General features: G+C 34.8%; 1 protein-coding gene across 18 annotated transcripts in view; it reads right to left on the bottom strand.

The window, feature by feature from the left end:
* da (transcription factor daughterless) overlaps positions 1-22,440 on the bottom strand; it is a 616,942-nt gene that overhangs the window by 4,405 nt on the left and 590,097 nt on the right. For 12 of the 18 annotated variants that reach the window (XM_081735774.1, XM_081735769.1, XM_081735767.1 and 9 more), the window contains 5 exons: positions 20,906-21,050; positions 15,792-15,878; positions 12,698-12,843; positions 6,221-6,351; positions 4,387-4,480 (listed from right to left, as the gene is read on the bottom strand). In XM_081735774.1, coding sequence (XP_081591900.1) covers positions 4,387-4,480; positions 6,221-6,351; positions 12,698-12,843; positions 15,792-15,878; positions 20,906-21,050 — 603 coding nt within the window. Of the gene's footprint in view, positions 1-4,386; positions 4,481-6,220; positions 6,352-12,697; positions 12,844-12,891; positions 13,038-15,791; positions 15,879-20,905; positions 21,051-22,440 lie in introns of all 18 variants that reach the window. The other 6 variants (XM_081735768.1, XM_081735771.1, XM_081735773.1 and 3 more) reach the window with 6 other exon arrangements.

The raw sequence follows: 22,440 nt of genomic DNA, 5'->3' as shown, positions 1-22,440 counted from the left end.
GCATTCTTTAAAAAGTATTCTCGAATATGAAAACTGTCTCTAATATTATGGTAAGTATTAGTGTATTTTCTTAACACTTTTTAACTGCTTGAAATTTAACGACTACCGAGAGGCTATATGAGATCTATTGTTTAAGTGGAACGCGAATCTATGTTCAAGTTTTATCTCTGATTAAGGCATTCTATCACTATCGAGGTTTGAACTCGGGACGACAGAAGGCACAATCTTATTTGCCACTTGATTTTGAATGGAGTTTCATACCCAAACAAAGCGAAACGAAAACGACGGCAGTGATTTCTGTTTGATACGCACATCGCATGCTACCTCTTTCTAGTTGATAGTACCATTTCACATAACATCTGCAATAACTCCTTTCTTTCTAAAACCAGACGTAAGTAATGGATGCTATAATAATTTTATTTCACAATGTTATCTAATGATTTGAAAATCCGCAAAAAGAAATTAAGTTTGTCCTTAATTCTGATACTGTCTAACTACAAGCAATGTACTTGCAATCTGCATATCTCGAGTACTTATCTGTACTCATCACCAGGACATGGAAAAAGGTTAAAAATTACAACACATTAGTTACAATGAAATATATTGATATATGTAATGCAACTTCAAAAATCAGTCTGACATTGAGTGAAAAGGGGGAGTAGGTTAACCCAAGGGATTTCCTTTTTAACGGGTTTTCAACGAGAAGAGCTGACGAGAGATGTATTTCGTGCCAAAATATTAACTTTGTCATCGGTGAGAGATGACTCACTCATTGAAGTGATAATTTACACTAAATGGAGTTTAACAATCAAGATAATGAACATGGATCGAAGCATTCATCCTTACGAAACTACACGGAAATTTGGACAACGCAACTTGTCAACAGCATCGCGAAAAAACACACCTAGTTAACTTGTAAAAAAAAAAGCTTCCTCTTAAATTTTGCAGCCTATGTAGTATCTATACATTATACTACATGAAAGATATGTTCCCTGTAACATATTGCAAAACTGATTTCACAAAATGTTTCCGTGAAAATGACAACCTTAAAATAAGTCACTTCGCACAGTCACCATTTAGAATGAAGTCCATCCAAGTTAGAGAACGATGGACGAGAACTTAACTTTCAATCACCTATACAGGCCATTTCTATTAAAATACAAGTTTAGCATTTACTATTAGCAAACTAAATACCGTAAATCGGGCTTTTCTGAGATACCCTGTAAACGCTGGTTGTCATTCCGCCAAGCAATCTGTCTTCCAGGAGAGCTTGCATTAATTTCATCGGTCTTGGTTGTCAATTTCGGTATTTCTTCTACAACAAGTAATACCGTTTTCCCATACACGGTGCATGGGAATATCTCTGTCTGAGTGGGAAGGGTGATGTCTCAGTAATGATGAACGTTTCGATTAGTGTTTGTTACATTTCTTTAAGGAAATACGATTGATGTAAGGTGTCACATCTACGCTCTGAACAGCGAATATCTCACAAAAGAAAAGAAGAAAAAAGGTGTCTTTCACTAAAAACTCCATGAGGTGGGAAGTGGGAACTCCCTCGTGGCTAAGCGGTTAGCATACGTGCCTCTGGCGAGCGAGACCCAAGTATGACTCCCGGCTGGAACTCACGTGATTCGGATCCCACGTTAAGCTGTAGGTCGACGACTCATATAGCTTCGCTGCTGAGCGGGACGTTAAACCGAAATCAAATCAAATCAAAAAGTGGGAAGTAGAAAAGAAAAATTAACTAATTTAAAAATCGCTGTGTAGTGCCTAGGTGAGTGTCACTTGGTACTCAAAATCTGTACGCTTCACAGGCCCATTCTTTCCTTCCCTTCATATCTGGTGAAATAATAACAAAAGCGTTTATGCTTTATTTTACTATTTCTTAACATAATATATACAAATTCTATAACACTAAAGGAGAAATAACGACTCTTTTTCTATTTTATTTAAAGCGAGGAACTGCCGCATTATTATTAAAACTGAGAAAATGATATGTACTGAGAGCTACTTTAGGTTACGCCACAAAAACTATTTAGACAGTTGTTACTGTCTTTGTTATCAGAACTGAGTCACTCACAAGCTCATTGGTTTTCTGATACAACATGTTGTGCTTATGATGCAATGCTAAAAACTCGAATTAAAAAATCTATGCATACTCGCTTGTTCATAATCCTGTATGATACCTACAGTGAGATGAAGCACTACAAACCGACTTCTCTGGTTGAAAAATTGCTTCTTTACACCAACTTCTGGAGTTGGAAAGTTTTTGCAGTTAACATCAAATTTTGCTGAATGCACATGAATAATTTAAGGAAAGTTAGATGCAATATATACAAAATATGCCTAACAAGTACGGAGAATGTTGTTTAATTGACTGATAATAAATTAAAATTGTGAGAAAACAGCTCTGAACGTGTGTACACGAATTTATTGTGATAAATAACTGTCCCTTACCGAACCTGGAAACAAAACACAAAGCATTAACCATAACGAACTTTTCATATGTTCGATAAATGTTCATTATTAGACTTCCAAGCCATACTATGCATAAATGTCGGGAGTCTTACAGAATGACTTTGTCCGTCTGGTGACAGATATCAGAGCAAAAACGGTAAGGGATATCGACATGCGTTTTTCTGTAGTCGATTCAGATTCCCAACGTAACTTTCATCTCTTCCGTTAACTCTATTCAAACCGGAAGTAGTACAAATTAGTCATTTTTAGTTTCAACATTTATCGCCATAGAACGAAACGGTAGGAGATAGCGAGCTGGTTTTTACAAACGATTCAGTGTCTCAAGACAATGTATCATGACTATCCACAACATTCTACCAAAACTATTTTTCTGGTTTCAATACTGATTTCCGTAGAACAAAAGGTATCAAGAAGCGATTTTTTGCAATCGATTCAGTATTCAAAAATAGGTTTTATCTCCTCCCTTAGCCCTTTATTCAAATCGGAAATGGCTGAAATAAACAATTTTTGCTTTCAACCCTTATTGCCCTCAACAAAATCAGTAACGGATAGCGAGAAATTGCTTTTTTTATATGGATTCACCGTTTAAGGAACGGGTTTATCTTTGATTTTATTCTATTGCAACCAGTACTTAGACATGCACTACTTCAAGTTCGAGTATTGAATTTGGACAGTTAGGAAGTTTTAGTTTCACACTGTGAAACTATACTCATCTGTTTCAATTTGTTACCAGTCAATTTAATGAATATTCTCTGTATTTTTTGGAAAAATCTTAATTAGTTGGTTGAGTTGAAGTTCAGAGTCCTTTTTCAGCATCTAAGCTATATGAAACGCGAACCTACAACTTAATGTGAGATCCGAAACACATGATAGCCAATGGAAATCGAACGGAGATTTCCTGCATTGAAGTTGCGTAAACTACATTGGCATGAAAGAGCTCTGGATATATCTTCTGTATCTAGATTTTTTTTTTTCATGTCGTTTAATAAGTGTGACGGAAAAATTTAAATTTCATTCCAGAAAATGATACAAAGAAGTGATTTCTTCAATAAGATACGCCTGTTGCTCCATTAAAAAATATCTCACTGTAGTAGCACTCAGGAATTAGACGACACCAATTTGTATGGATTTTTTAAAACTCCATTTTAGCTTTGCACCACAAGTGAATCAATAAGCTCTTGAATAACCTTATTCTGTTGACAAAGACAACAGCAAGAACGTCGATAAAGTGCAGAAAAAAAATTCGTAACACAATCTAAGGTATGATTAATTTTTTTCAATCATACTTTTCATACCTTCCTTTCCTTTTGTAATCATGTTATCATACTGATGATACAGCTAAATGCATAAACGAACGTATGGTGTATTAAACCATATAACAGAAATAGGATGCGTACTTGAAAAATGAAAGATCTCTTCGCCAGCAAATAATTTAATAAGCATGGAGCAGAAAATGTACTACGAAATTCTTGTTCTCTTCTGATCGTGTATGGATTTAAGATTTCAAGCAAATAATATATATATATATATATTAGTTAGTTAGTTAAAATATGCATGCCCAAACAAGGGTGTACCCTAATCAAAACCGTATCATTCATTACACTTAGCTAGCTGACGAAAGGACATTTCACTTCGAAATACACATCCATCACGCAGGCCTTACCATTTCTTTTGAAATTTATAAATTTACTTCCGCTCACGATCTTATTTTCAAACAAAAATAGAAAATACATTTTTAAAAAAATACTATCATAGTTCAGTGGTTAACAGAAAAGTATGAGTTTTGAGCAAGGGTATGTCCTGCTATTTAAATATTCTCACACATAAGAACAGCAGCTAAGGTAAGTTATTAAAGCGTTCACAATTTGATTCAAGAAGCTAGTTTTGTTATTTATGAAAAGCACTTGCCTCTCCACTCCAGCGGCTCATGCTGATCTTGTGCTGGCACTGTTGGGTATTGTCCCTGTTCCGTTTGGTGAGAAGGAGGCATCATCGCTTCTAACTATTACAGAATTATTATAGATATCAGGAGGAAGTCTTGGAATTGCTAATTTACTTTCTTATATTTTTTTACATATATAAACCATTATAAACAGTATAATTTCTGCTAATTTTAACAAGTTCAAAGTATTGAAATAGATATATATCTATATACACAATTTATGCAGCAAATTTTAAATAATTATCCTATCTGAGTTCATAAAAGTGAAATGACAATGTGAGACAGAAAACATCTTTGCCAGTCATATGGGGAAAATTAATAATAAGTTTATCATCTTAACGAGAATAAAACTGTAAAATCTTAATAATATTAAGATGTCTAAAATAGTTCGAAAATGTCCCTGGGATGAGGAACATGTCAGGGGCGTAAAGTTCTAGTCAACGGTAGGGAATAGGCCTTTAGGTAAGGCCAACAGAAGAATGATGTAGGCAAAAATAGAGGAGGATAAAATGACAACGTGCTATTTCTGCGATGATGATCCCTTGGATTGCTTAACGTACGCTAAATATTTTAATCTTGCATAAAAATGGCGAAAAATATATAACGAACAAGTAGAATTTTTATTGTACTTACATAAACAAATGATCAGTGCCAATTTGAAATATACATTCGCACATAAATCAACAATTTGCTTTTATTTTATGAATATAAGAAACTTGAAAAATTTGAGGATTTTTTTTTTTTTAAATTAATGAAATAATTTGGTTCCAAAACAGAGATATTTTAGTCCAAGTAATTATATCGTAGCTCAACGAAAAATATGTCTGATGTCATATTCCTTTATCTACTAACAAGTTTCTCTTATTATTGTATGTCTGATACTTCTATGGTAGGTTTACTGTCTTGACTTTTTCCACTTACGATAATCACGATTAGACTCTGCTTTGATAATTTAAAAAAGGGAAAAACTAGTTTTATTATAGCCTATATTTGGTAATAACCTTTGATATGTAAAGTGCTTTTACTAATGTTTCTAACTACCAGATAAGGTGTAATAAACAACAAACTCCGATTTATCTAACCTACATTATTTGCTGTCTCACATTGTATTAGTAACTCCAAAAATTGTTGTTCTATTACTGTATCTCATTTAATACACTGCAATTTGTACCATGTTTCTTTTAGTCTCTTTCAGACAACCTTGGAATATACACATTTAGAAAAACATAATTATTTAAACATTATTACAACAGTGTCAGTATTGGGTAGGTACCAGCAAGAGTGCATACTTCTCGACATTTTATTCTATTAATAATTTTGGAACATATAGAATATTCAAATACAGTTTTCGGTGAGTAACAGAGATTTACGTTCACTCTATGCCAAAGACAGCCGTACTCGTATTGTTCAATTTGTTTTCAAATTACTAACAACAGAACACTGTGTGCATGTGGAAGTGTGTAAGTAAACATTATGCTGGATATGTACGTGTCTTAAACCACATACTCGTAATTTATTTAACACAAAAGCCAAGAGAAAACTTAATATGAAAACTTGTATGTAATTACATTCTAGGTAGTTAATGAAATGCCACAGCATTGATGGTTCGCGCTAATATACGCTGATCATTTTACCTAGAAAACATTTGAATATCACCCAAGTTTCAACTATTCCAATGAGCTAGAAGTAACTAACTTATTGCAAATTAACATAAATTGCTATCTTCTTGAATATGTAGAATAATACAATGGTAAGTAAATGAAATGACTAGTGTGACTTTAGTACTTCAGTGGAACTTACAGGCATGGAAGAAAACGGGGGAGCCATATGGGTGGGGTGTCCGAGGTGATGCGCTGCTAACTTCGGACCATCCTCAGCTTTCTCTTCTTCCCTTCTCTTCAAACATGCTGCCTTAGGATTCAAATTTCGTTCTGGAAATTGAAAAGGGGAAAATCTTACTTTCTGTTCTTTCATAATGAACGATTAAAATTAAACTTTCTATTCTGATGGAATGTTTATAAAAAGGGGGTAACAACAACATTCAAAATTTATTCCTATCACTCTACTAGTTATTGAACAAAAGGGGAAAAAATGCATATTGACATTTAAAATGCACAAACTAAAAACTTTATGTTAGTATCAATAACAGATCATTAACTACATACTAAAATACATCAAACACAATTTATGATTTCGCAGTAAATATTAAGGTTCAACAATTATTTTTATTTTTTATTTTTATTTCTTCAAAAGTCTTTTAAGTTGATCTATTTACATTCATAATTTATTGAGCAACAAATCAATGATTTTACGATTTTTTTTTTTTTAATTTTACGACTGCGTTCTTCGTGTTTATCTTCTATTTATTTATTTTTCGAACATAAGTCTTTGAATGACGATTTTGCTACTACAACTACTAAGTAACAAAAATACATAAATTAAGTCTGCTGAATAGCTATACAATCCTAGTAGCTTAGCCGATTTAGTATTCTTGCGTATATAAGCTGCAGCTGCATCTTTAATTAAGGAAGAAATACCGCCGCAGCTAGTTGCACAAGGCATCACTACTCCTGCAATTGCACAAAAGCGTTTCAGTTTAAACAGATTATTTTAAAAGGACCAACAACTGTACTAAGTAGCAAACGTTAACTTAATTGAATGACACACAACCTTAACCCAACAATAATGAGATGCTGTGAGTATATATGTAACAAGTAAATGTTGCTGTGTTGAAGGAATATACGTACTTATCATTCGCGTGAAATCACCTGCACCCTAATTTCTATTATTTGAAAAAATGTTGCTCATAACGTAACAATACGGTACATGAGAATTTTCCCTTGAAATGAGTACGTATCATTTTTCATATTCCCCCGTTAATGTTATTTTTACATGTCATTATTCATTAATACCGAATTCGCTGAAGAATGATTTTAACATTTACAAATCATAGTTCAAGTAATATTAAAACTATGTCAAATTTTTCTTTACATTTAAAATTCTTTACAAAGGATACAGCGAAGGAATTAGTACAATCGTATTATTAAGATTCCTATTCATTTCAATGAAAAAAAAAATACTTTCCCGTATTAAGTAATGAACTAAAGCACCATTATGATGCTGATTTTTAACAGTTTTAATAAAATTAGCGTACGTTGGAATATGGATGGAATAACATTCCGAAGATAACAGCATTACTGCTATACACTATTAGAGATCACAAGGTTTCCTATAGAGCCAGATAAAATACTGCTCTTGATATCGTTCGACTTCCTGTTCAGTCGCCACGTTATTCTAGCAAATATGATCCATTTTTTAAAAATCTTTCACGTACTACCACCTTGCCTGTCTTTTGATAATATTTCTCTTGTCAAAACCGAATAGAGTAGGATCCCGCTTGGTCAAGCAGAGCATTATCTTTGAAATAATGTGGAGGACTAGTAATGCCTAGACAATAATAATTTCTAAACGTTTATACAGTATGGTACAAATAGTATACGTACATTTTAATTACTGTATTGTAATTACAGTAAATTTTCATGCGTATGTCCGCAAGTTTTCATGTTTTGTTCAAAGATTTGTTATGGCATTTAACTTTTCAATTTTCGTTCCTTTTTCTTTGCCTCACTAATTCTTGGAACTATCTAACACATTTGGTGACAGTTTTTGTTCTCTTTCTCTGGAAATTCTTATTTATCTTATACCTTCCCTTTAATGTTAAAAGCTGAGATTACTTATACAATGTAAGTCTACAGGCCGCTGAAGGAATGCTCTTTTACTTGAAGGGAACAAGGCTTTTTTATGAATACTATTTCTCTGGTGCGTATGTGATGAAGCTGCACGGAACTAAAATGAGTGTGAGAGACAGTCTAGCATCATGGGATATTTTCCTACATAGTACCAGGAAGTTTTTCAGCTTGTTTTTTTAATTGTTTTTCTATAACTTTTTTTTGGGTATGTAGTACTACTCTATGTAGGATTTTCACTAGAGCAATATGCAGTAAAATATTACGAGTTGTGAAAAACAGATTTTATTTCGTAAAATTCGACATTTTTGGTAACTTGATACCCTCTCAGTTCGCATCAGGTAGAGTTTGCGGGACTCTACTGTATCAGGATGTTAGTATTGAAAGCACATCAGTTAAGAGTTCTTCTATTATTACAAACGGCTTTCTCGCGCAGCAGTCACCAATTCATGCATAAGAGGAATAACGGTAGACAACTGTGGAGCCTTACTAAAAATGAACGATCTCAACATGAATTTCTCGAGCCATAGAACCCTTATATACATTGTATTATATATCTTGCCAAAAAAGATAATAACTTTCTAAAGAAAATGGGTATTCGCCTTTAATAAGCATTATAATGCTATTATAATTATCAACGTTAATTATAATAAATGAGTTTTTACATGTATAATGTTCGTACGTACATCTTATATTTAACAAATAATTTAATCGGGCAGGTATCTTTTCTTTCCTGAATTTTTCTCAACAATGAATTTTGAATTTTTGAACTAACTATTGTGTTAAAATATAAGCAGATATTTGTTGGTGAATGCATGTAAGTATATGAGAGAGAGAAAATATTATATATATAATATTTTCTCTCTCTCATATACTTACATGCATACATATATATATATATATGTGTGTGTGTGTGTTTAGATATTGGGACGAAAATCCTATTTGAGCTCTTGGTGGAATTTATTGAAGTTGTTGCCAGTTGTTTGTGCTAGTGATGGTATGGTCTTGCCTCTGTACCAATCCAGAATGACATCAATCAGAGGAACTAGCCACTTAAACTGAGCTGCTAACATTATCGGCAGTCAACACTTTCTGCTGACACCTTCATAACGTAAAAATCAACAATTTGACTCTTTTTTTTATTAAGTTGTCCTAGAGTTGAGATTTAACTGGGTGTTTATCAGTTTGATTATTCTGTTTCGTTCAACTTCAACGATTGAAGATCATGTAAAATTCCTTCAGATGTGTCCATATGTCTAACTCCGGGAATTCTTTCTAGTATGTTCTTTCAATTTATTGCACGAATAACGAACTCCACTAATTCATAAAGGATAGACGATCTAGCTTTAGTATATTGTTAAATCGTTTTTAGTAATTTTACCTAACTTACAAGTGGCGTTCATGTTTTTGTGATTGAGTATTACTTGAGCATAACTATCCTATGTGTTTTACTAACCTGATTTCTTTCTACACTTTTTAGTTCATTAAAGCCATTCGATTTATCGATTTTAAAATCGATATCTCCTCTAAACTTATTCTTATTTGAACATAGATTATGTGCTTGTTCATCAAGGATGTGTCGACGAAGATTATATGTACAGGGCATACATAAAAATGGCACAGTTTCAAAAATTAATCAAAAGTTTTATTTCTCATCGTATACGGGTACAACACACTGTCAGTAGTAGGAACTATAGAAGTTTCTCATTCCTTAACTACAGTTCTTCAATGCATGCCTTGGGTCATACGACATAATCCACAGGATAATCAAATGTACTCTGGACAGTATTGGATGTGAGTGATAATGGCTTGCAGTACATGCGTTATCCGTTCACGAAGTTCTTAGATGGAGTGGACAACAGAAGAACGTAAATGTTGTCTTTAACCCTTAGAAACAGAAATCACACGAAGTAAGATCCGGCGAACGAGATGGTTGTCTCCATTAACGCCACCAACGAACCTGCTCCAAGTGAAAGTTCTGTATGTTAGTTATCGCCCTTCAATTGAATTTCTACTGGGAATTATGTTAAACAGTCTGATCAAATTTGTTCCATTCTTGTTGGCTAACTTTCCCAAAAGCATCGAGTGTCAGCGGCTGTCGACAATGCGAAGCTGCTTCAACAACGGAAACCAGGAGATTTCAGAAGAATGTCTATAAAAGAAATCACAAGAACTCTCGATTCACAAGTACCATCCAATTCATATACGTCGCTGTTGACTTTGCCGTATGCCTTGTTTTGGTGAATGATAATGCGAGCTGTGTCGCTACCAAACACGGATGGAGTATCAAAGCGATAAAGTGGCTACTCGATGTTCTTCTAATAAAAAGTTGCATTAACTTTGGCCTTTTTGTCCACTTTGCAAAGAGAAGCTTTGAAGTATAATACTAATCAACAACCATAAAGCCGAGAAGAAAACTTATAGCATATTCATGTACCAATTACGACGACTTACAAAATGATAGATCACCGTTTATATTACATTCCGACTATATCTGAATTTTTTGTCCGAAATTACTGCAACTACCAACGGGCCCTGAAAGACTGGGTTGGTACAGCTTACAATTGTTCGTATTCATTTCGATGATGTGTGAGGACACACTGTATAAACTCAAGCCTTATGCATCTTTGCAAGTCGTAAATCTTCGGCAATTATTCAATTTACCGTTGCGGGAATAGTTTTATTATCTTTGCTATGATTGGGCGGATTCTCAGATCAGCCTAGGACTCCGATATGCGGACACTGGATCAGTTTATCTTGCCACTGATGTGGAATTCGGTTTCGTCAGAAAAGATGGGTCTTCCTATGAAACAGTTTTCCATAATTTTCAACAGCATCTCCTTGTAAAAAGGTCTTTTCACTGTCTACTGGTGTACGGGACCGCACCGATCGCATCTGTACGATTTAAAATACAGATGCTTACACAATACTTTCCATACCGTCTCATCGGGATCCATACCACCATATTTGGAATGTCCAAATTCCTGCTTCCTGGGGCACGGTGGCTCAGTGGTAGAGCGTTCACCTCTGGTGTGTGGGGTCTCTGGTTCGATCCCAGTTCGCGCCAAGTGGGCTTTGTGGTTGATAAACACCATGTTCGTGGTTTTTTCGAGGTTTTGTCGTTTCCTTCCACTTTATTCATTCCATCATTGCATTCATTTCTCATTATCGTCGTCTCCTGCTTCCTCTAGCCACTGACTTTTGTTGAAACATTCCACGCACTCTTTCGATGTTGTCATGAGACACCCGAGATCGACCACTGACACTTTACACAAGCATTCAATTTCTACAAACTGCCCGTATTATGTGGTTATGTTATTCTTTGCAGGGGTTTTTTTTTTTTTTTTTTTCTGCTTGAAACGTAAGTAGAATGTAATTAAATTTAAGTAAAACACTGATTCTACAGTTTACTTCCAGAAACTTTTCCAAGCAAATTTTGAAGGCGAGCGCAAGTAACACATCAAATTTCATACTGCATGTTCCAAAGTTTGATTTTTTTTTTTTTCATCAATAATTTCGACAACCTTGCTGTTGGTAGCGATTACCAGAAGATTTTTATACCGACTCAATATTTAAACAGGATCTCATTTTTTATGAACTAAATATTTAACTAAATATTTACAATAAGCAAAGAATCAAATAGAAATCTCAGGTCTCCCGCAGAAAACAGAGTATAAGTTACTCAAATTACTGAAGTTAACTTTGGATATACATTACTAACACTAATACAAAATTTCACATGTTCCTTATTGTTCTTGCTCCACCTCTCCAAACTTTTTTTTTAAAAAAAGATTTCTTTAATCTTTTCTGATCCTGTGAGCAAATTCTCTATCTCCGATCCACTGTCTCACTGTCTCATTTCGAAAATATCAATCAGTTTCATATCTGGGTTCTTGTGTCTCCCTGTAGATACAATTCCCCATGCGAAATATTTTACAATCCTATTTTTAAGACGCTGAATTAAAAGAAGCGCTTGGAGGATAAAGGTGGTATGTAACAAACTGAATATTTCGGGAAAATTGACTTTTACAACTTTATCCGTTAACACACCGCCTTCATCGTTTCTAAATATCTGCACTCAGACGAGGACTCAACTAAATGATGTGTTACGTAGCATGATTAAAATATAACACATGAATGAACCACAAGAATGGAATGTTTCAAAAAATGTAACATAACACCTTTATCCTCTAAGCATTTCAAATGATACTTCCAGTTTGTTCAGGGACTCACAGCACCAGTCGTTCTTTCTAAAAAAATATTTTTGCCATTCTTGATTTTGTTTCTCATTTACGTTACGTATCTTCACAAACTATACTATCTAGATACTACTCGTTTAATTCCAACTGTTGACAACTGTCACGTTTCCTTTGCTCCAACCATCACTGCGTTTCTGTCTTCATCACTGCTAAAATACGATTTAAATATAATTCTGTTTCCTTCTGTTACTCATAGACTCTATATAGAAAACTGGAAAATAATAAGATTGAAAGAAATAAAAAAATAATATATATATGTATTTTATTTCTACCTCTAACTTGTTGTTCCAGCTGCATAATAACCTCCACAGCCATATTTAGGATTCCTAATTTGGTTTGTGGTTTATCTGTCTTCAGATGCTGCATACACATCCTCCCCAATTCTTTCAATGCTTCGTTAATATCTCGAATTCGTATCCTAGAAAGATACAAATAGAAAGAAAACGAGGTCAAACAATATGCCTACCTCGAACTTGCTGCTCCAATGAGGTTATGATCTCAACAGCTTGGTGGAGCACATTAAGTTTTGCCTCCACCTTATCTGATTTCAGATGCATCATGCACATACGCCCAAGCTCCTTAAAAGCTTCATTTATGTCTCTGACTCGTAGCCTGGAAAGGAAAGGCAACCGTAAATGTATTCAGTGTAACTTTGTCCAACATCATTTGAACAAAAGTTGCAGTCATGTGCTCATGCTTTTGCAAGTCTTCGAATCTTGTCAAAAGCATGTATTTACAAGGTATTTTATGCGTCATCTCGGCAAATAATTCGAAAGTAAAAGATTGCGCAATTAGCTCTTTTGAAGTAAAGTTTTTCGTCTACACAATTTGTACGCAATAACGCAAGAAAAGAAAAAAAAGGTTATTTCTCTGACTTATTCTCTTCAAATAGAACAGAGTAGGAAGAAATGTTCCTTTTGCATTCAAGTTTAAGGCAAGATTTATAAGTCAGCGCAATAACAACGAGTTATAAACCAAAATTAAAACACAAAAGTACACATCGACGACGCTTTTCGTTATGTTCAAAATTTCTCATGACTACTGACTGACGGGATGAAACATTTACGGTTCTCCAGGTTGTGAATCAGAGAAAGAAAAACATAATAAATAAACTATAATAATAAAAATAGCTTTCTTTCTATAAATAAACAATTTCATTCACTATCAAAACAAGTTTCAAATAGTGATTTTTTTTGTTAAAAAAAATCATAAATGCTGTTGAACTAGACTAAATTAAATTTCTCATTAAAGTGTACAGAATATATATTCTATGCACTTTAATGATTATATATATAATCATTAACATATGTACGCAGAGAACAAAATAAGTATTTAAAAATAATTATTACAGAAACAAGTATGAGGAAACTAATAATATATGACTAGTAAAAGTTTTATTATTATTATTATTATTTACTCTTCTTTACACGTAGATGTAAAATTAACTGCCAATGAATTATAAATTTACAGACGCATTTTGAATGCAGTGAGTATTAAGTATACCAACGTGTACTATTAAGTATGTCAATCATGGCTCCTCCACGCTCGCAAGGAGTCCGTTACAAGTTCACATATTTAAGAAAAGTTACTTTTATACTTTTTCTCTTGAACTTACAGCCACACTACAATTTCCTAATCTTATTCATATTGACAATATTGAAGACTGTAGCTAATACCAAAAATAAATTCATTAGGAAAAGAGCTTTCAGTGTGTCAAGTAATTTGTCTGGAATTAGCAAGAGAGACCTATTTGTAAAAATGCAAATCATTTTTCGATATTTCAAAAGAAGTGCTTACTTTAAAAAAACAGAACATACTAGAATTTTAAAATTCCTAATAAACCATGCATTGCACGACATATTAAAACTACTCTAATGCTACATCTGTTTCACTGTATATCAGTTTCAATGAAGATGTTTCCTGGATGTCTAGCAATGACATTTAAATAAGTAAACAAAGCATTAACGTACTACTTGTTCAGTAGTTTGCACACAGGACTCGAATAACGAACGACAAATCTAATTAAAAATGTCAGATCTAATTTAAATTTAATCATTGCCTTTTGAACGATTTGTGGTATTTGTTTAACTCACTCGAGTGAAATTTAAATTTCCTGCTGTAAGTATAGAAATAAAAAATGTTCTAGGAGAGCTTTCATTGCACGAACATTTTCGAAAATGTATTATTATTATTATTAAAAAAAAGATACTTTTAACTAAAAATTTGAATGCGTGGCAAATAATCTTAAAACATTCTGGTAAATTTAGAGCAACACTAAGTTGTTTTTACACATAATAATTACTTTCCTCCGAAATCTTGGATAAAAATGTTTTCCTATCTCTATCGTAATATATATGACAACATAAGCAGCAAATCCCCGGCCCACACATCTCTTCTACAAGAGAAAGTGAGTGCAACAGACATAAAAATGTAATACTTTATATTGACCAGCTACATTTAGCAAATTCTGGGCGTCATATGACTTAAAAGTTTAAGCTTACCATATGACATCACCAATGGATTAAAATCGTACGTTAGGAAAATTGAAAAAAAAAATGAAATCTTTGAGTTTTACGTCCCGCGGTTATGCCGGTTAGGCTAAAGGAGACGGTGATGATGAGAGATGAGTGAAATGGTGGAATGAAGAAAGTGGGAGGAAACGGGAGAACCCCGAGAAAACCCACGAGCACGGTGTTTGTCCACCACAAAGTTCACTTGGCGGGGGCTGGGATCGAACCCGGGACCCCAAGCACCAGAGGTGAACGCTCTACCACTGAGCCACCGCGCCCCCCGTTAGGAAAATTGAGAAACAAACAAGCATACAATAATTTGAATAGCGAGCGTATTCTTTACTCTACGTTTTTATGATAAGCTTGTCATAAAAGAAATCAGACAGAATTTTAACTGCGCAAGCTTTCGTTTCAAGCAAACTGCGAGACAATAACAGGGAGTTTTTTTTTTTTTTTTTTCTCCTGAATTGCGAAATATTCTTTTCCTTCTATATTATTCTTCTTATATTATCATTTCTATCATTGTTTATATTAAATTACTATTTATTAATTTTTTCATTTCATTATTTCGTTATTATTTATTAAAATTATCATTATTTTAATTTGAAAACTAAAAATGTACTAAAAGAATAATTAAAAAGCTTTAGCTTAATCGGTGTACAATTTTTACTTTTGTTTCGTGTTAAATATATATACTTTATGACTGGATATACAAAAAATAATATTGATTTAGATTTGTAATGTTGGAGAGTTTACTGTTATTTTTACAGCTGGTAACAGGAAAAAAATATGATGTTGAGGAAATTATTTCTCTTTCCGATGTACACTAAGAATACAATTCGACATTTTTTCTTACCTTTCCCTGGCATTGTTTGCTTGTCTCCTTTCCTTCTCCCGCTGCGCCTTGATATCGGGATCCTCCTCTTCATCGGCACTAGAACAACAGGGGTAGGAAACACAGATAAGCATGGTCATCAATGAACCAAACCACATAATTAACAACTGCAATGTTTATTTCACCTATCTTTCATGTGAGGTATATTTAAATCAGTGATGGTCAATTGCGGACCAGGACAAAGTCAGAATCATACTTAGTGATCATTTCCCATCTCTCTCTCTTCTCGAGATGACGGTTCTTTGAATGTGCACAACTGATACATTTTCTAAATATTGGTTCCGTTCTGAGTATTTTTTCTTGTTTCATATGTTTAGTCCATTTGGGCATGAGCTACGAACATTTGAAAATAACACTACAAAATCTGTATTTTTATAAAAACCCACCCTGTGCCAACAGTCTTAATGCACAATGGGCTTGGTAACCAGAAGTTTAACTAAAATATTTTTACAGTTCAAAGTAAAGTCACGATTTAGGCATGTTATGATGGCAAATTACACTCTTCCTGCTACGCATTACGTTTTGAAAGAGAACAAGTCATACACTTTTTACTTTTATTCGCAGATCACCATTTGGCCATCATTTATTTTAAATGACATGCACGAACCCATATGCAAAGTTAAGACTTACTATTTCAAATACTCACGCTACTTTAAAAAAAAAAAAACAAACTATACACAAATTGCTTCAACCTGTAGCCTCTGAACGTAACCTGAAAACCTGTGTTACCTATACACTTTAATACCACTGAAGTTCGAGTTTCTGAATGTCAGCAGTCAATGATAACAGGATTGGTTGCCGAAATCATACCAGAAAACTATCATCCAATTAAGATTCCCAGAGTACATAAAACAAATAAATGAAAAGGTTAGTGGTTGTTACAATGCCCTTATCACATGATTAATAATAACAGACTTAAACATAAAATACATGTATATGCAGAACACCTTATTAAAAATGACAACAGTACTACAGCAGACACAACGAATGAATTTTACTAATATCTAATTTTGTAACATGTTACTACGAAACGTCTAAAGTTTCAGGATCAAGTTTGTGTGAAACGAGTTGTCAAATGTTACTGGTTCAAGATGGAATATGTAAATATGATTAGAGTGGACTTTTCTGTTCTTGTCAAGTAGTGTGTTAAAAGAATAAAATATAGGAAATGTGTATATATGTTGCTATAAAATAATGTGTCGCGATATTCATTGGATTTTTGCAGCTTCCACATAGAAGTTACACCGAAAGAGCAGTAGACATGGTTGATTATTTGTATCACTCTAGTATCCAGAGAATAGCTTGTAATTACGAGGGCTGATTCATAAATTATGGCAACCATCTTCATCCTTGCGAACTGGGCACAACACGAAAAATTTATATACATCTGAAAATGTGTATGGCATATACTTCCGAATGTTGGCATTAGATGGAATGTGGAGGTAGACTGGTGCGTGTGATGATGCAGCCAATTTCAGTTGATCAGTTACAGTATTCGAGAATAACAGAAATTAAGAATAGCAAGCAACGTGCAATTAGGATTAAAGATAGCAGTTCGTGGCAGAAATGTACGGGAATGTCATGCAGTGCTATAAGAAGCAGAGAGTGTGCGAGCTCTGACCCTATCGAACAGTACTGAGGAGGTTGAAGGCTTTCAAGGGGAACAGTGTTAATCGCTGATGTGCGTCCAAGCAAATAGCCTGTCTCATAGGACAAAGATGAACGAGCCATACAGGTTGAACAGCGGTTAAGTAAAGACAGGCGCTGAACAATAGCGAAAACAGCCCAGGGACAGAAATTTCTTCTTCGACAGTAAGCCGTATTGCAAAAAAGATTCACATGCGAAAACTGCATACAAAGTGGATGCAACATCACTTAACTGAGGTTAGTACTGGATACACTATAAGACCTGTTGCATCAATCTAGAGATATGTCAGCAAGGACATACCATGTTGAATTATATCATTGCCGTCGGCAAAACATGGGCACTTGTGTATGAACCAGAACTCTAGCGATGGTCCTACAAGTGGCGTCACTTTCAGTCACCATTGAAACACAAGATACAAACAACAAATTCGGCATTTCGGCGGGAGTTGGACCACATTTTCCATTCACCCGTAGCGGATATGATTCAACCTTACTTACGAATCAACCTTCGTATTTGTTTATTTACTAATATCCAGCTTCCTTACTATTTTTACGAAAAAATACACTATCAATTACGAATAAGCTAATGTACAATATAATGGAAGGATTATTGAATGAGATTTACGAATTTTATATTAGTGTTCTCACAGTGATTATTTCGAAAGTTTCCACCATGAAATATTACAAATGGGAAGCAAACTTTAAAAATTATAATTTTTGTCTGAAGCCATGAAGTTCCAACTAATAAATATGAAAAGCCAGTTTTCCGTTTTGTATAAATTCAAAGAAGATTCACTGTTGAAAGGCATTACTGTTTTAATTACACCTGTACAGCAGAAAAAAGTCACTTACACCTTGAACTAATACAGGTCCATTTATCGTTTTAGTTGGCGTTTCAGTAGTAAGATGTGGCTAAGTTATTCGTCCATCATCGCTGACATATGACTATTGCAATAAGCTGGACTGAGTGTGCTACTTGGTTGCATGGAAACAACTTGTCAAAATGGTTCAAAGCAAAGATGATAGAGTGGGAATAGGAGATATTAAGTTTAGGCGTCGCAAACATTACAGGGTGTATCAAAAGTGAGGGGCCATACGCCAATTCCGTTATGAATAATATTCTTAAAAAAAAAAAAAAAAAAAAAAAAAAAAAAAAAAAAAAAAAAAAAAAGATTTTCTATCTAAAATGGTGAAATATTTCCAGTCGCACCAGCTGTTTGGGTTCCACACTGGTAAGTCGCAATGAAAGAGGAAAGTTACCAGTTGGCTTATGCCCCGGACTTTTGACACATTCTTATATAAATTTGATCAAATTGGTGGCGTATCGAGCTGTTCAGTGTCTACACGGTATAGTCCAACAAGAATGTAAACATAAAACGGCGTCAAAACTATGGTCGTGTAAAGATCCTAACCCAGATAGACAGCCGATTAGTTGCACGCCTGGTCCCGACAGAAATTACTGCAGTTCGTGAATGCACATTCACCCCCAACCAATGACGAATAGAATGTTGTCAATGGAACTTACGCAATCGACATCTGAAGTGGCCAGGATAGGAGTCAATTGTCATTGCGGCATATAAATTTGAAGTCTTCAAAGGGCTCAACGACACCGACGGTGGACTGTACTGGGATGTTACCATGTAGCATTTCTGTCTGTATTCCAATGATGGAAGGGATCAAGCCCAATGAGGCAGTGTGTGGAAGCTGGAGGAGGTTCTGCGACGATGTGAGTGTTTTTCGTACTATAGTCCATGGTGTGCTAGCCCACAGATTCAAGCAAATATGAACAAGAACCAGCATACTTATTTGAACCAGTACCAGTACCAGTATCATTTTGCGAACATCTTTATCATGAAATGTAGTTTCAGTGGATACGTTATCTTCCAACATGACAAATACTATATTCACAAGGTTCAAAGAGTTTGTTTATGTTTCAGGAATCAGACAGTGTCGTAACTGATATAGTCTGCAAAGCGTACAGATTTAAATTAAAATCTGCGGGACTATTTGAAGCAGTGACTGGAATGCATAATAGAAATAGGCCAGGAATGTACTTAGCTGGAACAAAGGGATCTCTAGCCAGACAGTGGATTCACATCGATGTAGAACACTTGCAACAGGTCGCTGAATTACAACCTCTGACAATAAAGTTCGGTGTGCTCGACCTGGCAACACTGCACACGAGTAGGCCGACATTGTGGCCCCTCCGTTGTTCAGTTGTGAGTAAACTGTGGTCTGTGTGAGACGCTTTATACCAATGAGTGTTAGTGTGTCCGGTTCCAAACTGATAACAGTAAAATGAACGAACAAAGGATCAATTTGAGGTTTTGTTTTAAGTTTGGTAAGACACCGAAAGAAACTCATGATATGCTGGTACAGGTTTATGAAGATCAAACAGTGTCCTTGCAGTGTGTTTACGAGTGGTTCAGCCGTTTTCAAGAAGAGCGGGATAGTGTATCTGATAACCCCCGTAGCGGAAGGCCGTCAAGCTCTCGTACAGACGAAAACATTGAAAAAGTGAGGACATTAATCACGAACGCTCGGCGATTACCTGTGCGAATGATTGCTGAGGAATTGAACATTAGCCGTGAATCTGCGAGACTTATCCTCACCAACGACTTAGGAAAAGGAAAACATGTTGTTGACTCGTGCCACATTACTTGAGGGATGTCTAGGAGCACGCACGTGTTCTTGCCTCACAGGATTTTATAGTGATAATATGGCGGATGAAAATAAAAATTTCTTGAGCTGTACTGTTGCTGAGGATGAATACTGGTGTGCGAGATACGATCCAGAAAAAAAAACGTCAATACACGAAAATGCTTGCCCTCACACAGCCAATATCGTCAGACAATTCCTGGCCCAAAATGGGGTGGTACAAATTGACTATCCACCATACTCGCCAGATCCGAATCCTCCCTACTTCTTCCTGTTCCCACGCCTCAAACTCGCGTTAAAAGGAAAGAGATTTGACAATATTACAGACATTTAACGAAACGTGACGAGGCTCGTGAGCACCATCTCGAAAGAAGACTTTTCTAAAAGTTTCCAGGACATGTACATGCCATGCTCAGCGTTGCATATCTGCAGGAGGGGACTACTTCGAAGGACAGTAAGGTAAATTTCATTCATATTGTATCTACTTTTTATATACGGGATTATTCACTGAACTTTATTGTCAGAGGTTTATATTTCCAAATAGAATTCTGGCGATTATCCAAGCCAGATGCGGTGTTACCCGATATTCGGTAAGTTCTGCAAGGGGTGACTTTTTTTTTTTTTTTTTTTTTTTTTTTTGTCCGGTGTACTTACATTAATTCGGATACTAGTGAAAGAGAACAATTGATATTAACTTCGTTCTGCTAAAAAGAAGACAATTTTTAAAAGTGTGTCTGCACATATACTTACGGGACAACATAGATACTTACTACCTCCGAGACCTCTTCGAACTCTTTGGTTGTCCTGTCGTAGTGGTAGTGGTGGTGGTTGTTGCGCTTGTACTCGAGGTGCTCGTTCCAATGTCGCTACTGCTGGGCTTCGTGTCTGTGCTGTCCGGAGGCTCCTTTCGTTTTTCTGAAATAATAATTAAAAAGTAAATACGAAAAATACTATTAATCCCCTAATTCATGATTTACTTCATATTATACTTAAATTACTGTAAGTTTCTGCCAGCTTGAAAAGTAAGCAGGAAGGTCTCAGGAATGAAGAGAGGAACGTCTGACTTGACGAATTTATAATACATCAATAGTTAAATAAATTGGTAATACTGGCAACGCAGCTTCCAGCAGCGGTCGGAAAGATAGGAGGAAACGTGCTACAATCTATTGACAATAGGCGCATCTATATATTCATCTTAATTAATTGCTCATCAGATTTGTTATAATGTTATCCCAATCTTTGTTTGAATTACCTTTTTTAGTGGTTGATATATGATGAAATAAGCCTCAAATACATTTCTGTTGGTTAGAGATGAGGTACGGTGCAAAATAGTGACGTCCTGAACGGTACGTATGTTTAGATTTTTGTTGATAATTAGATAACCTAAAAAAAGCTTCTTTATCTTTTCCATACTCCGTTATGTACTGCTTCAGTTTGGTGTTAGTATGGTCATACATATGCACGGGTCTTTACATGAACGCAATATTTGATAAACGGCCACTCAAGAGGTTTTATCCACAAAATAAATTATATTGGCTACAACTCCTTCCCATATCTATAGGTGGTTTACGACTAACTTTTAAGCCATGTCTTTTAGCAATCTAAATGACAAACACAGAAATAACGAAAAAAAAAAAAAAGAAACATTTAGATGAACTTCCTTTCTTTTTCCCCTTTATTTAATTAAATATCCAGTATTTGTACATTCAAAAATATTGAACATTGTCAAACTTTCGTAAAACATTGGTAAACCTATCGTAGCGATTGGCGGGACCTATATTGATACATTTTAATTCTTCAAGTAGATCTACTGGCAATGTCACCTATCTACAGGCTCTAAATGAACAAGTTGGTCAAATATTACCTTTTAGCGGTCATAGATTTTTTTCTTAAATGTGCGAAGATATTACTTGCAATAGGATTTTTATAAATTTCTGTAAGAACTCATTATGGCGTCTGTTGTAGGGTTCTATTTCTTTTCTAATGCCCTCCTGAACATGATTTTAGAATTCATTTGATCCATATGGTTTAACAATAGATGTAATTGTATATGATCAACGTACCATTCGCATAGCGAAAATTCATTTCGATTTCGTATTTTCCAGATTAATAACAATATTAGCTAATAACAGAGATGACGGCTCCCATAAAAACTTCCTTTTTGCCTTGTCATTGAATTTAAAATAATTATTCTATAGGTAGACCTCTAGAATTTTGGCGAGTTCGTAGATATCAAGATTACTAAATTTATTTTGCCTAAGCCACTTTTGAATGCAAGAAATATTAACAGTAGATTGAAGGAGCA

The sequence above is a fragment of the Thermobia domestica genome, chromosome 13 (assembly GCF_964235325.1).
Source record: "Thermobia domestica chromosome 13, izTheDome1.hap1.1, whole genome shotgun sequence".
Taxonomy (NCBI): domain Eukaryota; kingdom Metazoa; phylum Arthropoda; class Insecta; order Zygentoma; family Lepismatidae; genus Thermobia; species Thermobia domestica.
Note: the sequence above shows the minus strand (reverse complement) of the source record. Positions and strands in the feature narration are given on the sequence as shown.